We start from the raw sequence: 20,546 nt of genomic DNA on the forward strand, positions 1-20,546 counted from the left end.
CAAATAAGGAAATGTAATTACTAGCCTGCAAATTTTTATAGTGAAATTTGTTCATATTTTGTAGTAATTTTTAATTTCATTGGAAGATGGAATCATAGGATTAGAGTTACTGCTAGATTCTTAGATTATCAGTTCCCTCCACTACAACAGGGGTCAGCAAACTCAAATCTGCAGTTCAAATCTGCCTGCCTGCCTGCTTTTTTTTTTTAATTCAATTTTATTGAGATATATTCACATACCATACAATCATCCAAAGCTCACAATCAATTGTTCACAGTATCGTCATATAGTTGTGCATTCATCACCCCAATTTATTTTTTGAACATTTTCCTTGTACCAGAAAAAGTGAAAATAAGAATAAAAACTAAAAGTAAAAAAGAACACCCAAATCATCCCCCCCACACCCTATTTTTCATTTAGTTGTCTCCATTTTTCTACTCATCCATCCATACACTGGATAAAGGGTGTGTGATCCACAAGGCTTTCACAATCACACTGTCACCCCTTGTAATCTACATTATTATACAATTGTCTTCAGGAGGCAACTGGGCTGGAGTTTGATAGTTTCAGGTATTTACTTCATGTTGTTTTGTTTTATTTTGTTTTGTTTTCAAACATTCTGGGCACATTTCAATTAAGCCCAGCCACGTTTCAAGAGCCTTACATCCACAGGTTATCCTGGACAGTTTGGGTCTAAGTGATTTATCCTTATTAACTCATGTTACTCTCAAAACGGATTCCAGCCCCATTTCAGAGATGAAGACACTGATGCCCAGGGAAGTTAAGAAATTGTTCAGAGAACTAGCAGGTGGCTCCAAGCCAGACCTTCTGGCTCCAGAGTTTGCCGTGTCAACCCCTGTACCATCCAACTGGCCCTGTGTTCAAGTCTTGGTTGTGCTACTTCTAAGCCGGGTACCCTGGGTGATTTCCTTAATCTCATTGAAATTTCAGTTCATCATCTGTAAAGGGGGACAAGAGGGGTGAGGGGTGACTGGCCAGGCTATGGCCCCAAAGACACCCCATGGAGAGCCTGGCCCCAGAAAGCCCCAGATACAAACAGGATATTTTGGCCACTGTGATTTCTCCACTTAGCAAATTCAGTTGAAAAGAGGCCTCAACAGAATACGAAGCTTCTGCACATAAGGAATTCCTGGAAAAGTGAATATGCAAAACTCAAACAATAGATTTCAGTGCTATAACAGATGTTTCATTCACTGAGGCTGACACAAATGATAAAACCTCAAATTACTTCTCACCTCTTAGGTACCATTGCCAAAGATAGATTTCCAGGGTTTCATATATGTTATTCAAAAAAAAAGTTGGATTTATCTTATTGAAGTGTGTTTTTTTTTCCTGATTACAAATGTGATGGATGCTTGTTACCAAAAAGAAATATTCAAATTGTTAAAGAAAGAAACATGCTATACGGGAAGGAAAGGTGTTGTAGAGAACCCTTTGCATAAATTTGCATAAAAGGCTTAGTGATGTATATCTAGACATATATATACACACATATATATATGTTCCAACATATATTTTATATTGTAGATATGTATATATCAATATAAATAATTTGTGACTTTTTTTACAAAAATATCAGACTGATGACTTGTGTATCATGGCCAGCTCTTTCTACTGGTTCAAAGAGATCTACTTCATTCTTTGGAATAAGTGTATCATATTCCATTGTTTGGATGTCACTAGTTTATTTGAACAGCCCCCACTGGATGGACACTTCCTGATTTTAGTAACAAAGTCACAACAAATATCCTTGTGTATATGGCTTTGTGCCCACAGGTAGGTAGTTCTGGGTTTAATATCCAGACTATATAAAGAAATCCTACAACTGAACAATAAGAAGACAAACGACCCAGTTTATAAATGGGCAAAAGACTTGAATAGCTATTTCTCCAAAGAGGATATACAAATGGCTAAGACGCACATGAAAAGATGCTCAACGTCACTAGCTCTTAGGGAAATGCAAATCAAAACTACAATGAGATATCAGTTCACACCCGCTAGAATGGCTTCTATTAAAAAAAAAAAAAACGGAAAACTACAAGTGTTGAAGAAGAGGTAGAGATATAGGAACAATCATTCATTGCTGGTGGGAATGTAAAATGGTGCAGCCACTGTGGAAGACAGTTTAGCAGCTCCTCACGAAGCTAAGAATAGAATTACCATATGATCCCGCAATCCCACTACTAGCTATAAACCCAGAAGAACCAAAAGCAGAGACTCAAACAGATAATTGCACACTGATGTCCACAGCAGCATTACTCACAATCGCTCAAAGATGGAAGCAACCCAAGGGTCCATCAACCAATGAATGGATAAAAAAATGTGGTATATACATACGATGGAATATTATTCAGCTGTAAAAAAGTCCTGATGCATGCAACAACATGGATGAATCTCGAGGGCATCATGCTGAGTGAAATAAGCCAGATGCAAAAGGACAAATACTGTGTGATCTCACTAATATGAACTAATTATAATAAACAAATTCATAGAGTTATAATCTAGAATATAGGTTACCAGGGGATAGACTGGATTTAGAGAATGAGGATTTGATGCTTCATTTGTACAGAATTTCTATTTAGGTTGATTGTAAAAGTGTGGAAACAGATGGTAGTGATAATACCACAATGTTGGGAGTGTAATTAACAGCACTGAATTATGTAGGGAAATGTGGTTAAAAAGGGAAACTGTAGGTCATATATATTACTAGAATAAAAATTAAAAAGATAAAACATAGGACTGTATAACACAGTGAACCCTATTATAGAAGATGGACTATAGTTAATAGTACATGTATAAGAACGTTCTTTCATGAATTATAACAAACATATGACACTACTACTAGGTTTTAATAATAGGGTAGTATATGGGGAAAAATCCAATGAAAACTACGGATGATAGTCTATAGTACTATTTTCATAATCTTTTATCAGTTGTAACAAAGATAAGTACTGTTTAAAAAATAGTACAATTATAAAAAAGTGCTACCATCAATTGTAAAAAATGTTCCACACCATTGTGAGGTGTTGGTGGTGAGGTGGTGTATGGGAATCCTTTATTTTATGCACAATTGTTCTGTAAACCCACAACTTCTCTAAGTAAAAAAAAAAATTGGGCAAACGACTTGAACATACATTTTTTCCAAAGAGGATACACAAATGGCCAATAGGTACATGAAAAGATGCGCAGCATCATTAGCCATTAGGGAAATGCAAATTGAAACCCCTGATGAGATACAAGTCCACACCCACAATGATGGCTATTATTTAAAAAAAAAAAATGTTGGAGAGGATGAGGAGAAATTGGAACCTGTTCCGGTTTGCTAATGCTGCCATTTTGCAAAACACCAGAAATGGATTGGCTTTTATAAAGGGGGTTTATTTGGTTACAAAGTTATAGTCTTAAGGCCATAAAGTGTCCAAGGTAAGGCATCAACAATCGGGTACCTTCATTGGAGAAAGTCCATTTCCGGAAAACCTCTGTTAGCTAGGAAGGCACGTGGCTGGTGTCTATTTACTCCCAGGTTGCATTTCAAAATGACGTTCTCCAAAATATTGCTCTTGGGGCATTTTGTCCTCTCTTAGCTGCAGCTCCTCTTCAAAACGTCACTCTCAGCTGCTCTGAGGTCCCTCTGTTTGTGAGCTCTTTTATAGGACTCCAGTGAACTAATCAAGACCCACCCTGAATGGGCAGGGCCACATCTCCATGGAAACATTCAATCAAGAGGTCACACCCTAATCAAAGGTGTCACTCACAGTTGGGTGGGTCACATCTCCATGGAAACTCTCAATCAGAAGGTTCCAACCTAATCAACACTAATAAGTCTGCCCCCCCACCCAAGATTGCATTAAAGAATCTGGCTTTTTCTGGGGGACATAATATATACAAACCAGCACAGAACCCTTGCACATTTTTGGTGGGAATGGAAAAAAGGGGCAGCCACTGTGGAAAGTAGTAAGGCGAGTCCTCAAAATGTTAAACACAGAATTACCCTATGACCTGGCAAGTCCACTTCTGGGTGTATACCCCAAATAATTGAAAGCAGGGACTCAAACAAATACTTCTACATTAATGTTCATAGCAGCCTTATTCACAATAGCCAAAAGGATAAATGGATAAACAAAATGTGATACATACACGCAACAGAATATCGTTCGGCCGCAAGAAGGAATGAAGTTCTGAGACACACTACAACAAGGATAGACAGTGAAAACATGCTGACTCAAATAAGCAACGTGCCTAAGGACAAACACCGTATGATTCCGTTATATGAAGTATCTAGAAAAAGCAAATTCGTAGAGAGAGAAAGTAGAATAGAGAGCACAGAGTATGGGAGGAGGGAGGGGAGCTGTTGCTTGGTGGGTATGGAGTGTTGCAAATTTTGGAAATTTTTCTGTAAAGTTAATGTTTAAAAATCTCTGAGGCCCAGACCACACCCAAGCCCAACTAAATTAGGATTTAATTAGAATAAAATTAAAGGCATCAGTATTTTGAGAGCTGACCAGGAGATTAAATGGACTGAGGACCACTGGCCCAGAATAGTGCAAAAATCAAGAGGGTTTCCAAGGAACTTGGACCAATTACCCAGTTTTCTAGGACTCCAATTCTTCACCGGGTAAAAGCAGATGGGGTTGAGAAGGGAAGGAGCAAGAATTACTGTGTTATATTAACTCCAAAGCCCATCCAGCTCTAACAGTTTAAGAAACCCTAAAACCCAAATACCAACGGAACTATGGAAACTGGCTATCTGGAAAACAACCATCTTGGTGTCATAAAAACAACTCGAACTTTCTTTCCTTTGTTCCTAGCACAAAAACCAGTGGCTTTATTGTGATATTGCCAAATACCTAGCAGGGTTGTGAAAGTAGGGGGTTTTACCATCAGGAGTTACAAGAAGACTGCCATTTGAAGAATATACTTAATAACCTCACTCGCATCTTATCCTATCCTCAATAACGAATCTCTGAAGCAGGTATTATTACGGCTAAGAAACCTGAAGAACAGGGTACTTAAATATATAAGTCAGGTCCTAAGGTGGGGAAATGGGATTAAAAATTTTATGGTGTTATACGACAGTGGCGATGGCTGCACAGCTCCGTGAAGACACTAAAAACCATTAAGTTGTACACTTAAAATGGGTGAATTGTGTGGGAGGGGAATTGTACCTCTATAAAGCTATTTTTTTAAAAAAGGTAAGGGACAATCCCAGCCCAGGAGAGATTTAGGAACTGGTTGGGGAGAGAAGAAATACTTAACAAAAAACACTGCAGTGGAGCTTACACTGAGTGCTCAGGGCGTTCCTACAGACAAAAACTACCAGACGAGGATAACCAGAAAATATACATGTCTATAATCGATGGCATGTAAATTTTCACACATGCACCTTTGCAAATGGGATTCTTTTAAGACCTGAGAGGGTAAGGGGTTAAGAGCAGAGACTCTGCAGATAGTCTGGCAGGGCTCAAATCCCAGTTCTATCGCTTGCTCGCTGTGCAACCTTGAGAAATTACTTAACCTCTCTGTGCCTGAGTTTTCTTACCGGTCAAAGGAGCCCAAAAGTAGAAAACACCTACACCTTGGTGTTCTAGAAATAAAAAAAATAAAATAAATAAAAAAAAAGATTTGCTGCTTTGGGCTGGTCAACTCACAGCACCAGCGTCACCTCCCTGCACCCAGCCCCTTGCTCGCTAAATCCCAACCACACTTGCCTTCTGCTTCCTGCAATGGTCAGAAACTCTTCCCACTTCAGGACCTTTGCACATGCTACACCCTCTCCACATGCTACTGTACCTCTTCACTTAGATACTTCCTATTCACCCTTCAGAGGGACCTTGAGCCCGGTTTTCCATTGTAAAATCAGGGGTAATAATATTCCCCCCCTCAGGGTTGTTGCAAGGAAGGATTAAATGAGGTACATAATTTAAAGCAACTTGGCACAGCATTTCAGAGAGGGTTATGGCCTCAGCTAAAGGGAAACCTCCTTCAGGAAGCCCTCCCTGATCACCCTGCCCAGGTCAGGTCCCCTCTCTCATGTCTCCTTCAATTGCTCTTTGTTGATTTATATCACAAATGAGATATCTTGGGATATTATCTCCTTCGTGTTTCTCTTTTCCATTCAGTCCAGGGGCTCTGGAAGGCCAGAAATGGTGTCTTCTTCTAGAATATGCCCAGCACCGAGCCTGACACATAGGAAGCACCTGATGCGTGTCTGACAAATTAATGAATGGATGGGTCTTGTGGGCTCCTCTTTGACTCGATTATACTAAAATGTTGGTGGCTAACACTTCTTGGCACATTCTCGGCACATCCATTTTCGCCCTTTCCCCACCTTTTCATAAAATCAAAGGAAAATGCAGTCGTGCTTGGGAACTGCTGCATGAACAAGTCACAATCCCTTAGTCCAAGATGGGCAGAGTTCAAAGACTACTGTCGGTGGACAGGCAGCTCCCCCGTGTGACCACTGGAAATGTTTGCTTTTCTGTTCATCCGCAAATGCCAAAATCCAAATCTCCAGTTATGTCTCCCGCTTGTCCTTGCAGATCTGCTGTCACTATTTCTCTTTGCTACTCCGTACCCCGAGAGGCTGCCTGCATCAACACGTTCCCCTGCCCTCCTGGCTTCCAGTTTGTGTTCAGCTGGTGAGAAGCCCCAGCAGAAGATGGGAAATCAGGAAGGCAGAAGGGATGAGGCCTTTATTCACCTCTTCCTGAATGTGGGCTCAATCTAATGACTTGCTTTTAATCGATAGAATGTGGCGGAAGTGATGCTCTGTGACTTCCAAGGCTAGGTCATAAAATCGATCCACTTTCCACCTGGCTTTTGCTTGTGAACCCCTTGTTCTGGAGAGCAGCCCAAGCGGGGAGGAATGGAGACGTCCGTCCCACGAGCAATAAGTACCAGCCGGCCAGCCACGTGAGGGAGCCACGTTGGAAGGGGACCCTCAGCCCCAGTCAAACCTTCAGATGATGCAGCCCCAGCCAAAATCTTGCCTGCAATCTTTTGAGCGACTCTGAACCAGAATAGCCCCATTAAACCATTTCTGGGTTCCTGACCCACAAACGCTGTATGAGATACTACATGCGTTTTTTTAAAGTCATTAAGTTTGGGGGTTATTTGTTACACAGCAATAGCTGACTAACACAACTGATAATGAGAGCCCCAAGCTCCCACCTCAGGGCCTTTGCACTTGATGATACCTCTTGTCTGGAACTCTCTCCCTCCAGATCCCCACATAGCTCCCTCCCTCTCTTCCTTGAGATCTTCTTTCAAATGTCACTTCCTGTGCTCCTCCCTCATTCCCCTTTTGTACAATTCCCCCCCCCTTACTCCAGCTTCTTTTTTTTTTAAATCTCAGCACTTATCTCCACCGTCTTGTTATACATTTGTTTCTTGTCTGCCTCCCCCACTGCAATGCCAACTCCAAAAGGGCAAGGATCTTTGTTTTCTCCACTGCTATGTCTGCAATGCCTGGAACAGTGTCTGGAACAGAATAAGCGCTCAAGGTCATGGCCATTTTTATTAGAAACTAGCAGACCTGATTTGGGTCTGGGCTGGATCAGACCCCACCTGTTTCCTGCCCACCCCTGGCAGGGGATGGGACATAGATGTGACCCTGCCCTCCACTGAATGAGATTAGTAATTGGCAACTCTGATCGGAGATGCCCAGGGACCTCACCACCCATCCTTGCCTCCCGTCTACTCTCAGGATAAAAATCCCACTGCAGCCTACGGGGATCCCTCTCTGCCTGAAATCCCACCCTTCAGCCGCAAAGAGCCATGGACTTCTTGCAGTTCACTAACAGAAGTCTCCAGAGTGGGGTTGCACCCACCCCACAAACAAACCTTCGGGGCTCAAGTAGAAAAACTTTGAATATCTCTATTTTTTAATCTCCATTTTTTTGTTTTGTTTTCTAATTTGCAAATTATATTGTTAGAGTTGTAGTTGCATGTAATTTATAAATAAATAAAAATTTGTATGGGGCTCAGCTTCAACATTTTTACTTATAGGGATGGAGAGAATTGAAAATCTTTTACCAGAATGCAGTTTTGCACCCCAGGGCACTCGACAATGTCTGGAGTCATTTTTGGTTGTCATGACTTGGGGTGGGGATGCTTCTGGCACCCAGCAGACAGAGGCCAGGGATGCTGCGAAACATCCCAGGACACACAGGGCAGCCCCCCACCACCACAAAGAACTTTCTAGAGCAAAATGTTAACGGTGTCCAGGCTGAGAAACTGCCCTAAAGCACCAGGTTCTCACTTGCTTCTGGGGTGTTTGCAGGAGATGTTTCCTCCCCACTCCTCACCACCTAAGACCTCAAACTTCAGGGACTTGGTCCCAGCACCCCCTCTTCCAAGAAACTATCCTAGGCGCCCCTAGGCTGGGGCTCCTCCAGCTCCAGGCGCCCGGTTGGATTTACAATGCAGATTCCCCGGAGCCTGATTCAACCACTTGCTGTTGGAAGCAAGAATTTGAATTTTTAAAGCAACCCCCCCTCCTTGTTCCCACCCAGCACACAGCAGGTATTTCCGTGACTATTTGAGGGCCTGCTGTGTCCGAGGGGTTGCTAAGTGCTCTACTCGATCTCACCCCAATCCCGGTCCTCCCCCATCCCCCCAGGATGGAGCCACTGTCAGCATCCCCATTTTACAGAGGGGTAAACTGAGGTTCAGAGAAGGGAAACGGCCTGTTCAGAGACTCAGAGCGAGAAGGGGGGGCCCGGGGCCTGATTCCTCGGGAGGAGGGGGGGGTGTTGGGGAAGCGGGGAGGAGAGGGGGCGAGGAACTCGGGGTGAGGGTGGGGGGCGCGCGAGCCGGGGGGCCGCGGGGCCTCACGATGCGGCCCCGCCCCCACGAGGGACGTGTAGACGCGGACCCCGCGCAGCGTGGGCACATGTGACCGACTGCAGAGGCCGCGCCGCCTCCCGCGCCCCCGGTCTGCGCGCTCCGCCGCAGGGCGCGGATCCGGGGCGCCCGCCCGGGTTTGGGGCGCCGGGGCAGGGGCGGAGCCAAGGAGGAGCCCAGGCGCCTCATCTTCCCCCCCAGTCTCCCGCCCCCAAGAAACGAAACCGAAAGAGGGGACCCGGGAGGAAGGGCGGGGCCTCCCGGCCCGAGCCCCGCCCCCTGCCCTGCGCGGCGGCGGGACCGACGGGCGCACCCAGGTAGGGGGGACGGCGGCGCCGCGCAGTGCGGACCCTCGGGGAGCCCTGCGCCGCCGCCACCATGTCTCAGGAAGGAGTGGAGGTAGGAGATGGCTACGGCTGGCACGGGGGACCCGGAGAGACGCCGGGGGTGCGGGGAGAGAGGACCCGGGGCGCGCAGCGCGCTTCGCAGTTCCCGGGGACCCCCCCCCATCCACCTCCATCCCTGAGCCCAGACCTTCCCCCTGGCCGGCGCTCGCTCCCCCGCGTCGGGAAGGAGGGTGACCCCCAGAACGGACTGCGGCCTCCCCGAGGTAAAGCGGGGGCTGCAGGGTCAGGGGTCAGAGGCCACGGGCTCCCTGGCAGGCATCGCTCCTAAACCTGGGACGCGGATCCCGGTCCGCTCCCTCCCCCCCCCGGGCTTTGGGGACTTTGGCTTTTTCCAGGAAATGCCGTAGAGGGAGGGGGAGGCAGGGAGGGGGGGATAGGCCAAAACCCAGGGTCAAGTTCAGGCCGGGAGAATGGTGCCTAGAGAGGGGGGAGGGGCCAGCGCCCCTCTCCTCCCCCAACGACCTCCCCCCCGCCTGTGTCCCCCACCCAAGCTGGAGAAGAGCGCCCGGCGCCTGCGGGAGAAGTTTCATGGGAAGGTATCCTCCAGGAAAGCGGGGGCTCTGATGAGGAAATTCGACAGTGACCACACCGGAGTGGGGCGCTCCATCGTGTACGGTGAGCCGGCTGGGGGGCTGGGGGGGGCTGGGAAACCTGGGGGGGGATCCGATTGGGGAGGGGGGAGCGCCGAGGTGGTGTGGCCTGGGCTGAGGGTGGGAACAGGCGCTGAGTTCACCTGCTGGGGGTCCCAGCCTTGGGGAGAGTCTATGCTGCGGGGGCTCGAGTTGGGGGGAGGAGTGCAAGACCCCCCCCCCCAGGACTCTTCAAGGGCCCTTCACTTCTGCCTGCTCTCCCCCAGGGGTAAAGCAAAAAGACGGACAGGAACTGAGCAATGACCTGGAAACCCAGGTAACCTGCCCCCTCCCCTCAGAGGCCGGGGTCATGGGTGGGGGGAGGGCAGAGGGCCCAGCCCACCCACCCTGAGCCCCCTCTGGAGCAGGAGAAACTGGAACTGGGAACATGGTCCAGCCTCATTCACTTATTTGCCTCCTTCTCGTGTGTCCAGCCAGGGAGTTGGCAAACAGTAGGCACTCAATATGTGCTGATTTGTATCAAAATGGGGGGAGAGACATGCAACCAGGCAGTGACACGAGCCAGGATTAATGCTGCTATGGGGATTGCAAGAAGTCAGGGAAGGCTCCCTAGAGGAGGTGATGTTGAGTCTTAAAGGATGGGGAAGGAGTGAACCCTGGAAAGGAGGGGACGGAAAGGATCCAGGAAGAAGGGATGGCTTGAGCAGAAGCTGGGAAGTGAGAAAGGAAACCGAGAGGAGCCGCTGTTCCTGGAAAGACAGGGATGAGCAGGAGATGGGGGAGGTGAGAGCCCCAGGGGAGCCCGTGTTTTGAATGAATGGATGGATGGACAGACGGATGAAAGGCTTTGAGGCACGCAGCCAAGCCCCGCTTTGCCTTTTCGCTTTGGCGGCTGGTAGATTTCACCTGCTGAAAGGCCCAGCATAGAGTCGTTAACCAGTAATAAAAACCAGTAATCAAAACCAGTAGCCAAGATTAGTACCCATTAAGTACTTCCCATGTGGCAGGGCTCAAGGAATTTTACGTGTTGACTTCTTTCAGCCTCACAGTGGACGTCAGAGGTTAGGTCCTATTACTTACTGTCCCCATTTCACAAACGGAGAAACTGAGGCCCCGGGTGATAAAGTCACTTTGTCGGGTTCACGGGGAGCAGGTGGCAGCTGGGATTTGAACCCCGGCCACTTGGGAGGCAGAGCCTGGGCTCTGAGATGCTCCTTGATACAGACCCTGCAGGAGAAGCTTTCCACGGCCCCAGCTGGAAGTGGTGGAGCTGGGATTCGAACCTGCTGCTATGGGGAATCCCAAGCCAAGCCAGGTGGCTGCAAAGAGACAGACCTGTCCCAGTGCCAGGCAGGGTGCAGCTGGGGAGGGGGCACTCAGAGTCAGAGGTGGCGTTTGCTGGCAGGATGGGGGCATGGGGTGCAGCCTCAGTTTCCCTGTCTTGGCATTGGGGATAATAGGTGTGCACACCTCCAACCAACGGAGGTGACAGTGCAAGGAGGTGCTGCTCATCGTGAGTCGGGGGCACCCCATCTTCACGGGGGGCTACCCCAGCCCTGGGAACCCCAAGAGCAGGAGTCCCTTGGGGAGCGTGAAAAGAGGCCTGAGCCCCGAACCCAGTGTCTGCCCCTCATGTCTCCACCCAGGACCCTCCGGAGGACATGAAACAGGACCAAGACATCCAGGTGGGTTGGCAGCAGGGGTGAGGCTTGCGGGGGTGGGGGGGGCAGGGGGAGGACACCCATGGGGGACAAGGAGGACGGGGACACCTGTGAGCGGAAGAGGAGGGACATCCGTTGTGGGGGATTCTCTAGGGAAAGGAGGAGTGACGTCGCAGGGGAGGAGGAGACACCTGTCAGGGGAGGAGGGATGTCAGTGGGTGTGTGTGGGGGAGGAGGAGTGACATCTGGGGGGGTGTCGGGGTTGGTTGAGGGGTGACATCTGTAGAGGAAGGAGGGGGGACCCCTTGCATCCATCCCCCCACCCCAATTTTGCAGGCGGTGGCGACCTCCCTCCTGCCGCTCACGGAAGCGAACCTGCGCATGTTTCAGCGCGCGCAGGACGATCTCATCCCCGCCGTGGACCGCCAGTTCGCCTGCTCGACCTGTGACCACGTCTGGTGGCGCCGTGTGCCCCAGCGGAAGGAGGTGACACCCCGACACCAGACCTTGACTCACCCACAAACTTGGCTCCCCATCTTCATCCTCAGTGCCTGAAACTCTAGACCTAAGGATGTCCATCTCGGACAGCCCAACCCCTGACCCCTGACCTCCCACCTCAAGCCCGCAACCTCAGCCCCAACCCCGAGCCCGGAGCTGGACTTCTGACCTTCACTTTGAGAAGCCCCAGTGCCTGACCCCAGATTCTGACCCCCAAAATCAAATCTGACCTCTGAACCCCCTGGTGATTAAATCAGTGAGCCACAAAAGCTCAATACCCGGTTCCGGGGAGGGGAGCCCTGCTCTGGAATGTTTGCCGATTCTCTGGGTGAACCCATTCCCGGGTGCTGACCCCACCTCAGGAGCCCTGCTGGGGACCCCAGCCCGCTCCCCTCTCCGTGCTCCAGGTATCCCGGTGCCTCAAATGCCGGAAACGCTACGAGCCAGTGCCGTCGGACAAGATGTGGGGCCTGGCTGAGTTCCACTGCCCCAAGTGTCGGCACAACTTCCGGTGAGTCTCCCCCCCACCCGCCCCACCCTGATCCCCTCTCTCCCCGTCCCTCCCTGCCCTGTCCGCACCCTCACCCTCACCCTGGGCAGCCCTGTCTGGCCCGGGACCCCGACCCTCACAGCCCTGCCCGCCCCCAGGGGCTGGGCACAGATGGAGTCCCCGTCCCCCTGCTACGGATGCGGCTTCCCAGTGTATCCGACGCGGATTCTCCCCCCGCGCTGGGACCGAGACACGGAGCGGCGCAGCAGCCACACCCACTCCTGCTCGGCGGCCGACTGCTACAACCGGCGAGGTGAGGGCCTGGAATGTTCCGTGGCCTCCCCTCGCCCCCCGTCCCACCCTCAGGGTCCCAGCCTCCTCCTCGCTCCACGTGGCCACGTCCTCAGTTTCTCCTTCCACGCATTTCTTGCACGGCGTCCAGACCCCAGGCCCTGCCACGCTGGGTCATCCGGGGGTTTCCGTACACCTGCCGTGGGCTCACCCGTGAGGCTCTGGGGGTGCCCCATCCCATTCTCCCCGTGGCCCCCGTGTCCTTGTCCTCTCCCTCCCCAGAGCCCCACGTGCCGGGGACATCTTGTGCACACCCTAAGAGCCGGAAGCAGAACCGCCTCCCCAAAGTCCTGCACCCCAGCAACCCCCACATCAGCAGCGGCTCCACCGTGGCCACCTGCCTGAGCCAGGGCGGGCTCCTCGAAGACCTGGACAGCATCATCCTAGAGGACCTGAAGGAGGAGGAAGAGGAAAGGGGGGGAGACGAAGAGGAGGAGGAGGAGGAGGGCGGCGGACACGGGGCGTGACCCTGTCGGGTACAGACGCAAACCAGACACGGTCTGTGGCCACTTTGTGTTGTCATAAAACATGAGCTCAAATTGAGATATAAAAACGGCCTTGGGTCCGAGAGATTGGTGGGGGGATTTCTCAGGTCCCGTTTTGCAGGGCCCCGGGGAGCAGATCCACGATTGGAGGGTCTCCAGGACGCGGCTACGGCGAGCCACCGAGGAGGTGTGGCCAGGACAGCTCTGGACACAGGGTCACAGCCTCAGGGGCCGGATCAGCATGGCGGCTTTTTTGAGAGAGTAGGCCCCGCCACGAAACTCAGCCCAGTAGACGCCATCCTGGTAGCGGCTGCGGTAGTGACCCCCACGGTGCCACACGCCGTTGAGGTTGGAATGGGCACAAGCGTGGTACCACCAGCCTCCCCGCTGGTACAGTGCACAGTTACCTGAAGGGCAAAGAGAATCCATGTCCTCCCACCAGAATAAAAGCCTCCACCGACTCTTCCCTGGTGCAAAGCCAGGCATCCTCTGGTCCCTCTTCCCACTCTCATTCCTATATCCTCACCAAAATAAGAGCCCTGACCCCACTTTCTCCTTCAGAGTAATAGCCTTAATTCTTTCCGTATCTTCTTACCAAAATATAAGTCCCACCTGTCCCATCCATTCTGCAAACTAGGATCTCTACTGCACATTCCTGTGAGGGAGACAAAACCCTTCTCTACTCCCTTTCCAGAACAAGAGTCCTAGTTCTCGCCTCCTGCTCTATACCAGGAATCCTGACTCTTATTGCCACATCAGAGCCGGAGTCTAGCTTCCTTATCCCCTCACCAAAATAAAAGTATATCCTCTATTCTTTTGCCAGAATAGAAGTTTGTGTGCCCTGATCCTTAACTGAGGTGAAGCCTACCCCAACTTTCATTCATTCCCTTACCAGAGAACAAGAGTCCACCTCCTCCCACCAGAATAAGAGTTCTTCTTACCAGAATAAGAGTCATGGTCCCTGTCCACAGTGCTGAAGGGCTTGTCATTGTGCCAGGAGAGAGAGTCTCCGGCGTCTCCATGGTACTGGCCGAGTCGCAGACGGTAGTAGTCGCTCTCAGGCTCCAGGGAGAAGCTGTCATAGTGGGCGCGTGCCCCACGGCCCCCCCAGTCTTCCAGGAGCACCAGCAGCTCGTGGTCCCCCCGGCTTGTCAGCTGATGCACGGGCTCCAGGCCCAGCCAGTATTCCCCATCAGGCCGCCCAAAGCCCACCTGGCAGGGCGGGAAAGTGAGGAGGTCAGGAGTAGGACCCCTTCCCCTGCCCAGCTCTGCCCCTGCCTGCCTCCGGCCCCACCTTGTAGTGCTGCCAAGTAATGAAGAAGTTGACAGAGCCATCTTGCCGCTGCTGGATCACGGTCCAGCCTCCACCGTCCACCTGCTGTTCACACCACACTGACACCACGTTCCGACCCAGCCGCAGCTCGTACACTCCACTCTGCCCATGGCCTGCCTGGTGGGCCTCGGCACAGTCCCGCCACGGGCCTGCGGGTACAGGGACAAGAGCAGGGGGTGCCCAGCCTGGGTCAGCCAATCCCTTACTGGAATGAGTCCTGATTTCTCCTGGTCCCCTCACCAGAATAAAGGTCCTACTGCTCCCATCCCGTCACCAGAATAAGAGCCCCAATACCCATTTTCTCACCTGAGTAAGACTCTAGGTTCCTCTTTTCTTGTGAGAGCAAATTGGGAACCTCGGGTTCTTAAACCTGGGTGTTGTGGTCCCCTCACCAGAATAGCAGTCCTGAGTATGGCACTCTGGGCCAGCCCAAATTCTCACCCAAGTAGTAGTTCTAAATCCCCTGCCCTCTCATCCCAAAATGAAGAGCCCATCCCCCTACTCTCACACCATAGTTTTTTGGGTTATTTTTTATGAGAATAAAGGCATTCCTCCCTGTTCCATCACCAGAATAAAAGCGTCATTTCCTCCAGTCCCCTCACCGGGAGAAGAATCTGCCACTGAAATCCTGACTCCTCTATTTCCCTCTACCCACAGTGCACTAGGAGCCCCCTGCCTCCCCACACCCAACCCCCATCAGCCCTGCCCTCATCTTAACCTGCTGGCTTGGTAGGGGCTGCAGAGTGTCCTACAGGCATTGGAGAGGCCACTGGCCTCTGCTCTCTCCGGGTCTGTTTCTGGGGCTCTTGAGCTGGGTCCAATCTCCTGCTGCTGTCATGGGTGCCACCCACTAGGCTGACCGGAACCACAGGCACCAGGGGAGGTGGCAGGACCTGGTGTGGCCAAGAAAGCCCCCGGGGATATGACTGCATTAAGCCTTCCCACTCCCGGGCCCAAGATGGTGCATCAATCTCCCAGCACCCAGATGGGATGATCAGGCAGGAATGGGTCCCAGACCCAGGATCACTCTTCCCCAAATCCCAATTCTTGGCCCCAGAGAGCACAGGGTTGGGGTCACACAGGGCTGACTCAAAAATTTAACCCAAATGTGCCTAGGTCTCCTCTTCTTTAAGGTGGGAATAACAAGTGTATATCCAACGATGCACATTAACTTATTGAACCCTTCCAACCACCCTGTAAAGCAGGGACAGTCACAGGGCACCCATCTCTTATCCAAAACCTGGGGTGGGGGGCGGACATATTCTGGAGTTTAGAATATGGTGGGATTTAGAAATAGTCATACACTGCGTAACATCCCCGGATGGGGTCTTTGGTCTTTATCCACATAATATGCTTGATTACTGGATGTTGTGAATATTCACATTAAGTGGACAAGTAAAGATTAAGAAATAGCTGCCACTCTCCTTTGGATCCAAAAGAGCAATGAAAAAAAAAAAAAAAAAAAAAAACACAACCTCCAAAAATCCGGTTTTCAGAGCTTTTCGGATTTTGGAACTGCGGATAAGAGATCGTGGGGTACCATTTCACAGACGATGCGCACGGGAGGTGGCTGCGATTCGGGGGGCTTCGGCGTTACCTGTTGCTGCCCGTCCGCGCCCCCCGGGCACAGGCGCTCCAGGCGGGCGATGAGGCCGCTCTGCTGCGTGACCAGCTGCGCCAGCTCGCGGAACTTGACGTCCAGCTGGTGGAAACGGGCTGCCGCGCGCCGCGCCTCCGCCGACGCGTTGAGCACGCGCTCGCCCAGCAGCGCCAGGGCGGCGGCGGGCTCCGCCCCCGGGCCCGCCCCCAGGCCCGCCCCCGGCTCCGCCCCCGGGCCCGCCTCGTGCTGCAGCTGCGCGCGCAGCTGGCCCAGGCGCGCGCTCAGGCCGCGGCTCTCCTTGCGCAGCGCGCGCACCTCGCCGGCCACGGCGCCGTCGGCCGCCGCCAGCCGCTGCAGCTCGCGCAGCACCTCCTCGTGGCGGGCCACGCGCACGCGCAGCGCCGCCACCTCGCTGGCGTTCAGGGCCTCGGGCGCCGGCTGCGCAGGCGCAGGGCCGCTCCAGCACACGGCGCCCGTGAACTTCTGTGGCGGCAGCACGAAGGTGTAGGTGCAGCGCGGGGCGCTCGCCCGCGCCCACGACGCGCCCACCAGGAGCAGCAGCTGCAGCGCGCGCAGGCGGGGCGCCGACATGGCGGACCTGCGGGCAGAGCGGGGGTGGGAAGGAATGGGGGTGGGGGGGATACCCGGGAGGCCCAGACCCCCGGGAGTGAGCGTGTCTACACCCGCGTGGCTCCGGGGCCATCTCCTCTGCACCAAGTTGCAGGCTCCCCGCGAGACAGCATGTCTGGTGCATCCTTACAATGAGCATTCATTGAGCGCTTACTGTATGGCGGCCTCCGTTCTAGGCGCTGGGTATACGATCGGGAACAAAATAGCCCCCAAATTCCTGCCCTGGTGGGCGAGAAACAATGAAGGAAAACAGGATATTAGGTGGTGTTAATAGTTAAAGGTAACAGTAAGCAGGGGGAGGTTTCACTTTAAGAGGATTGGGGACAACTTGAGGAGGTGACAATTGAAGAAAGACCTGAAGGAGGTGAGGAATGGAGAAGAACCTGGGGATATCCGAGGAGAGGAGCGCCCCAGCAGGGGATTCCAAGTGCAAAGGCCCTGAGGCCGGACCCTGCCTGGCTTATTAAAAGAGCCCCACGGCGGGGAGCCGGAGAGGCTGGAGCAGAAGCAAGAGGGAGAGTGGGTGGGAGGAAGTGGGCTTGGGGTGGGTGGGGAACTCTCATTAACTGTCTTCCTGTCTGTTTCAGTAATGAGCATCCCATCCTTCTCCCCTCCAGTTGTCCTCACTGCAGAGCCAACCCATCAGCCAGGCCTGTCGGCTCTTCTTAGACCCTAAATTCCTCCATGTCCCCGCCCCATCCCCCACCCCGCCTGGCCCCTCCCGGTCCCAGCCTCCGACACCATCTGGATTTTCTTACAGGAGCTGCCCCCCGGGTCCGCGATCTCCCGCCCTCACCCTCTGGTCTTTTCCCCCGACGGCGGCCAGGGGGCGCCAGCGAACACCTCCAAAGCTTCTACCATCCTCAAAGTAAAAAGCCCGCGTCCTCCGCCCGGTCCCCAAAGGCCCGGCACGCTCTGCCCTCTGGCCTCCCTGCCCGCCGCTCCTTCCCTTCCCGCTGTTCCAGCCTCTGCAAGGGCCTTTGCATTCGCTCTTCCCTCAGCCGGGAACATTCTTTCCCGAATTTTCACCGGGTTCCCTCCCGCTCCTTATGCAGGTCAAACGTCCCTTCAGAAGCCCTCCCTGGCCACCCCGCCCAATCACAGGCCATCTTGACATTTTAGCATTTGTCAATAAATGTCTGGTTTATTTGCCATTGTTTGTGATCTGAATCCCCCCACCAAAGCATCAGCTCCCGGAGACAGGGGCTGGGTTTTATTTCAAAATAAATGTTTGTCAAGTGAATAGATGAGCTCCCATCCCTGCCCCCGTGCTCCTGCTTGCGCTGGCCAGTGTCCCCAGCCCTGCAGAGTCCACACGCGGGACCCCCAATGCCCTGGTGCCCTCTCTGACGGGGACCTGCCTGCCTGGGTCCACACATGCCAACAATCGGAACCTGTCCCACAAAGCCACACGCAACCCCCCTCTGCACCAAGTTCCACTGAGTTTCTGGCTGGGGCAGAGGGGCTGAGGAGAAGAACCCGAGGAGGGGAGGAGAGCAGATGGCCCAGGACCTCGTGAGCTGCAGGGAGGAATTGGGCTCTTATCCTCAGTGAGGTGGGAGCCATGGAAAGTTCTGAGCTAGAAAAGGGCACATTTGCAGAGCCCACCAAGCAGGAATTCCCAAGGGTGTGTGGGATCCTGTTCCTGCCCCACTTATGGACCTACAGGGAAGGAACCCCACCCCCGGGAGTTAGAGTGAGGGGATAAGGAGGCCTGGGAGCCCCCAGCCAAGCCATAGCTGGGGTCTCCCGACAGACAGAATCAGCCCCCACCTGCCCATCATCCTCTCACCTCTCCCCTCCACGGGCCTTGGGTCCCCCGAGGCTCACAGCAGGCAGTGGAAGTCTGAGGAGTTGAGGGTCCGACAGGGGCCTCGGAGCTGGGGAAAAAAGAAGGAGACTTGGTATCCCCTCCACCCTGCTCTGCTCCCCAGTGCCTGGGACTGGAGCTGAGACGCCTGGCCCGGGAGCCCCAACTGTAAATATTTAGCATTTCTCACATGAGAACTGGGTCTAGAATTGCAGAGCCCCCTATCCAGGCCACCGGAGCCTGATAACACAGGTCAGTGCCCTGGACATTCCCCCCATCCAGGCAAGAGCAGAGCGTGGGAGACTGAGGCCCTGGGGCTGACGAGCAGATCCCAGCCCCAGGCAAAGCCCCCCACACATACCCCAAGGAGAACAGCAACAGTGGGCTTGGGGGGCTCTAAAACCTTCACATCTTTTACCTCCTTTCACCCTCACCACTTGAGCAGGCTTCTGTGTATAACTCCATTTTCCAGCCTGGGAAACTGAGGCTCAGAGAGACCAAGCACCTTGCCCAAAGTCACACAGGCAGAAAGGGACCACTCTGGGATGCAGCCGTGGCTGCCTGGGCCCAGAGTTTGCACACATGCACCATGACAGAGGACAGAAGTGTGAGCACCCACATGCACGCGTGTGCATATAACAGTGCAGACACCAAGACATGTACCAACGAGATGTGCAAAGCTAGGCAGATGGGGATCCAGAGAGAGATGTGAGAGTTGAGGTGTGTGTGTGTATGTGTGTGTCTGTGTATGTGTGTGTCCACAAATCTGTACGGCACACATACATCTAAAGACACAACTGGAGACACAAAGATAGATTCAACAATAACTGTTCAAACTACTGTCTCTCTGTCACACACACACACACACTCACCATGACTTAATGGAAAATTTCTGTGTGTGCATCTAGGGGGTTGTGTGTCACACCCCGGCAAGCACAGAGACTCAAGGTAAGTAGACAGCGAAACCCACCCGCCTGCCCACCACTGTGGGCCGTGTTTCCATTTGTCACCCACACACCCCATCACATTCTTGCTCAGATCAAATCACACAGGGACAAAAATAGGCGGAAACCACCAGACAGCCATTTCTCGGAGATGTAAAGAGACTCACGTGGAGCCCCCAGGACCCCAGGCCCGGGGTCCCCGACCAGTACAGGAGGTCCCACCGACGAGCAAGCAGACACTAGGAGAGCGGTCTCCTCCCCGCACCCCCACTTCTCAGTCCCGAACTCGTAACCCGAGTGGACTCCCGGGCTGAGAGAGGAAATGGTCGTTCTGGATCTGAGAGAGGCTGCCAGGCTGAGCTCTGGGCCTGGGCGGGGGGTCCCCCCAAGCCGGGCCCCTCGGCCCCCCACCCTCAGCCCTCTCCAGCTTCCCATATTGGCAGCAGAGAGAGAGAACTCTCATAACTCACAGAGAGCATCCCAGGGCCGGAGATGGGGAGAGGGACAAAGATGGAAGAGAGCTGGGGACAGAGATGGAAAGCTGGGGAGAAGAATGGGAGGAGACACACAGATGGAAGACAGATTTGGGGACGGGGACAGGGACTGAGACAGACAGAAAATGGAAACGAATAGATGCTGGAAAAGACAGCTAAGGACAGAGCAAAGTTGGAGGTGAGGGGGACAGACAGGAGAAAAGAGGGATGGCGAGGGGGGGACAGCCGGGGAAGGGGAGCCAGATGGGACGGGGTGAGGGAGATTCAGCCCAGGGAGGGGATATTCTGGGAAAGAAGCCAGAGATCTGAGGCCAAGGCTGGGGCTTCCAGCGGAAATGGGGAGGAGGGTGAATTATTCCTGAAGCCTTGCCCCGAGTTTCCAGAAGGT

At 52.8% G+C, this 20,546-nt stretch overlaps 2 protein-coding genes across 5 annotated transcripts; one reads left to right on the forward strand and one right to left on the reverse strand.

Annotated features, from left to right (window-relative positions):
- Nucleotides 1-8,977: 8,977 nt before the first annotated feature.
- Nucleotides 8,978-14,158, forward strand: SHFL (shiftless antiviral inhibitor of ribosomal frameshifting). Of its 3 annotated transcripts, XM_037818199.1 has the most exons (9): nucleotides 8,978-9,264; nucleotides 9,764-9,887; nucleotides 10,129-10,178; nucleotides 11,509-11,547; nucleotides 11,860-12,009; nucleotides 12,429-12,532; nucleotides 12,670-12,824; nucleotides 13,085-13,360; nucleotides 13,455-14,158. In XM_037818199.1, the coding sequence occupies exons 1-8, from the start codon at nucleotides 9,244-9,246 to the stop codon at nucleotides 13,327-13,329; spliced, it is 888 nt and encodes a 295-aa protein (XP_037674127.1). In that variant the 5' UTR covers nucleotides 8,978-9,243; the 3' UTR covers nucleotides 13,330-13,360; nucleotides 13,455-14,158. The 3 variants fall into 3 exon arrangements, with proteins under 3 accessions (XP_037674127.1, XP_037674126.1, XP_037674128.1); XM_037818198.1 differs by having other exon boundaries at nucleotides 13,085-14,158; XM_037818200.1 differs by lacking the exon at nucleotides 8,978-9,264 and adding an exon at nucleotides 9,273-9,475 and having other exon boundaries at nucleotides 13,085-14,158.
- On the reverse strand, nucleotides 13,339-20,153 carry ANGPTL6 (angiopoietin like 6). Of its 2 annotated transcripts, none has more exons than XM_037818193.1 (8): nucleotides 20,135-20,153; nucleotides 18,703-18,790; nucleotides 17,065-17,132; nucleotides 16,278-16,878; nucleotides 15,399-15,573; nucleotides 14,642-14,829; nucleotides 14,289-14,559; nucleotides 13,339-13,754 (listed from the first exon to the last, which is right to left on the reverse strand). In XM_037818193.1, exons 4-8 carry the CDS (start codon nucleotides 16,869-16,871, stop codon nucleotides 13,564-13,566), a joined length of 1,419 nt encoding a protein of 472 aa, XP_037674121.1. In that variant the 5' UTR covers nucleotides 16,872-16,878; nucleotides 17,065-17,132; nucleotides 18,703-18,790; nucleotides 20,135-20,153; the 3' UTR covers nucleotides 13,339-13,563. The 2 variants fall into 2 exon arrangements, with proteins under 2 accessions (XP_037674121.1, XP_037674122.1); XM_037818194.1 differs by lacking the exon at nucleotides 20,135-20,153 and adding an exon at nucleotides 19,832-20,056.
- Between the last annotated feature and the right edge of the window lie 393 nt (nucleotides 20,154-20,546).

The sequence above is a fragment of the Choloepus didactylus genome, chromosome 25 (genome assembly GCF_015220235.1).
Source record: "Choloepus didactylus isolate mChoDid1 chromosome 25, mChoDid1.pri, whole genome shotgun sequence".
In the NCBI taxonomy this organism is placed as follows: domain Eukaryota; kingdom Metazoa; phylum Chordata; class Mammalia; order Pilosa; family Megalonychidae; genus Choloepus; species Choloepus didactylus.

Coding starts and splice junctions, on each gene's coding strand:
- ANGPTL6 (XM_037818193.1), bottom strand. CDS start 16,871: ATGTCGGCGCCCCGCCTGCGCGCGCTGCAGCTGCTGCTCCTGGTGGGC. Junction 14,560..14,641: donor TTACTTGGCAGCACTACAAG/GTGGGGCCGGAG, acceptor CCGCCCTGCCAG/GTGGGCTTTGGGCGGCCTGA. Junction 13,755..14,288: donor GGACCATGACTCTTATTCTG/GTAAGAAGAACT, acceptor TTTGCCCTTCAG/GTAACTGTGCACTGTACCAG.
- SHFL (XM_037818198.1), top strand. CDS start 9,244: ATGTCTCAGGAAGGAGTGGAG. Junction 11,548..11,859: donor AACAGGACCAAGACATCCAG/GTGGGTTGGCAG, acceptor CCAATTTTGCAG/GCGGTGGCGACCTCCCTCCT. Junction 12,825..13,084: donor CGACTGCTACAACCGGCGAG/GTGAGGGCCTGG, acceptor CTCCCTCCCCAG/AGCCCCACGTGCCGGGGACA.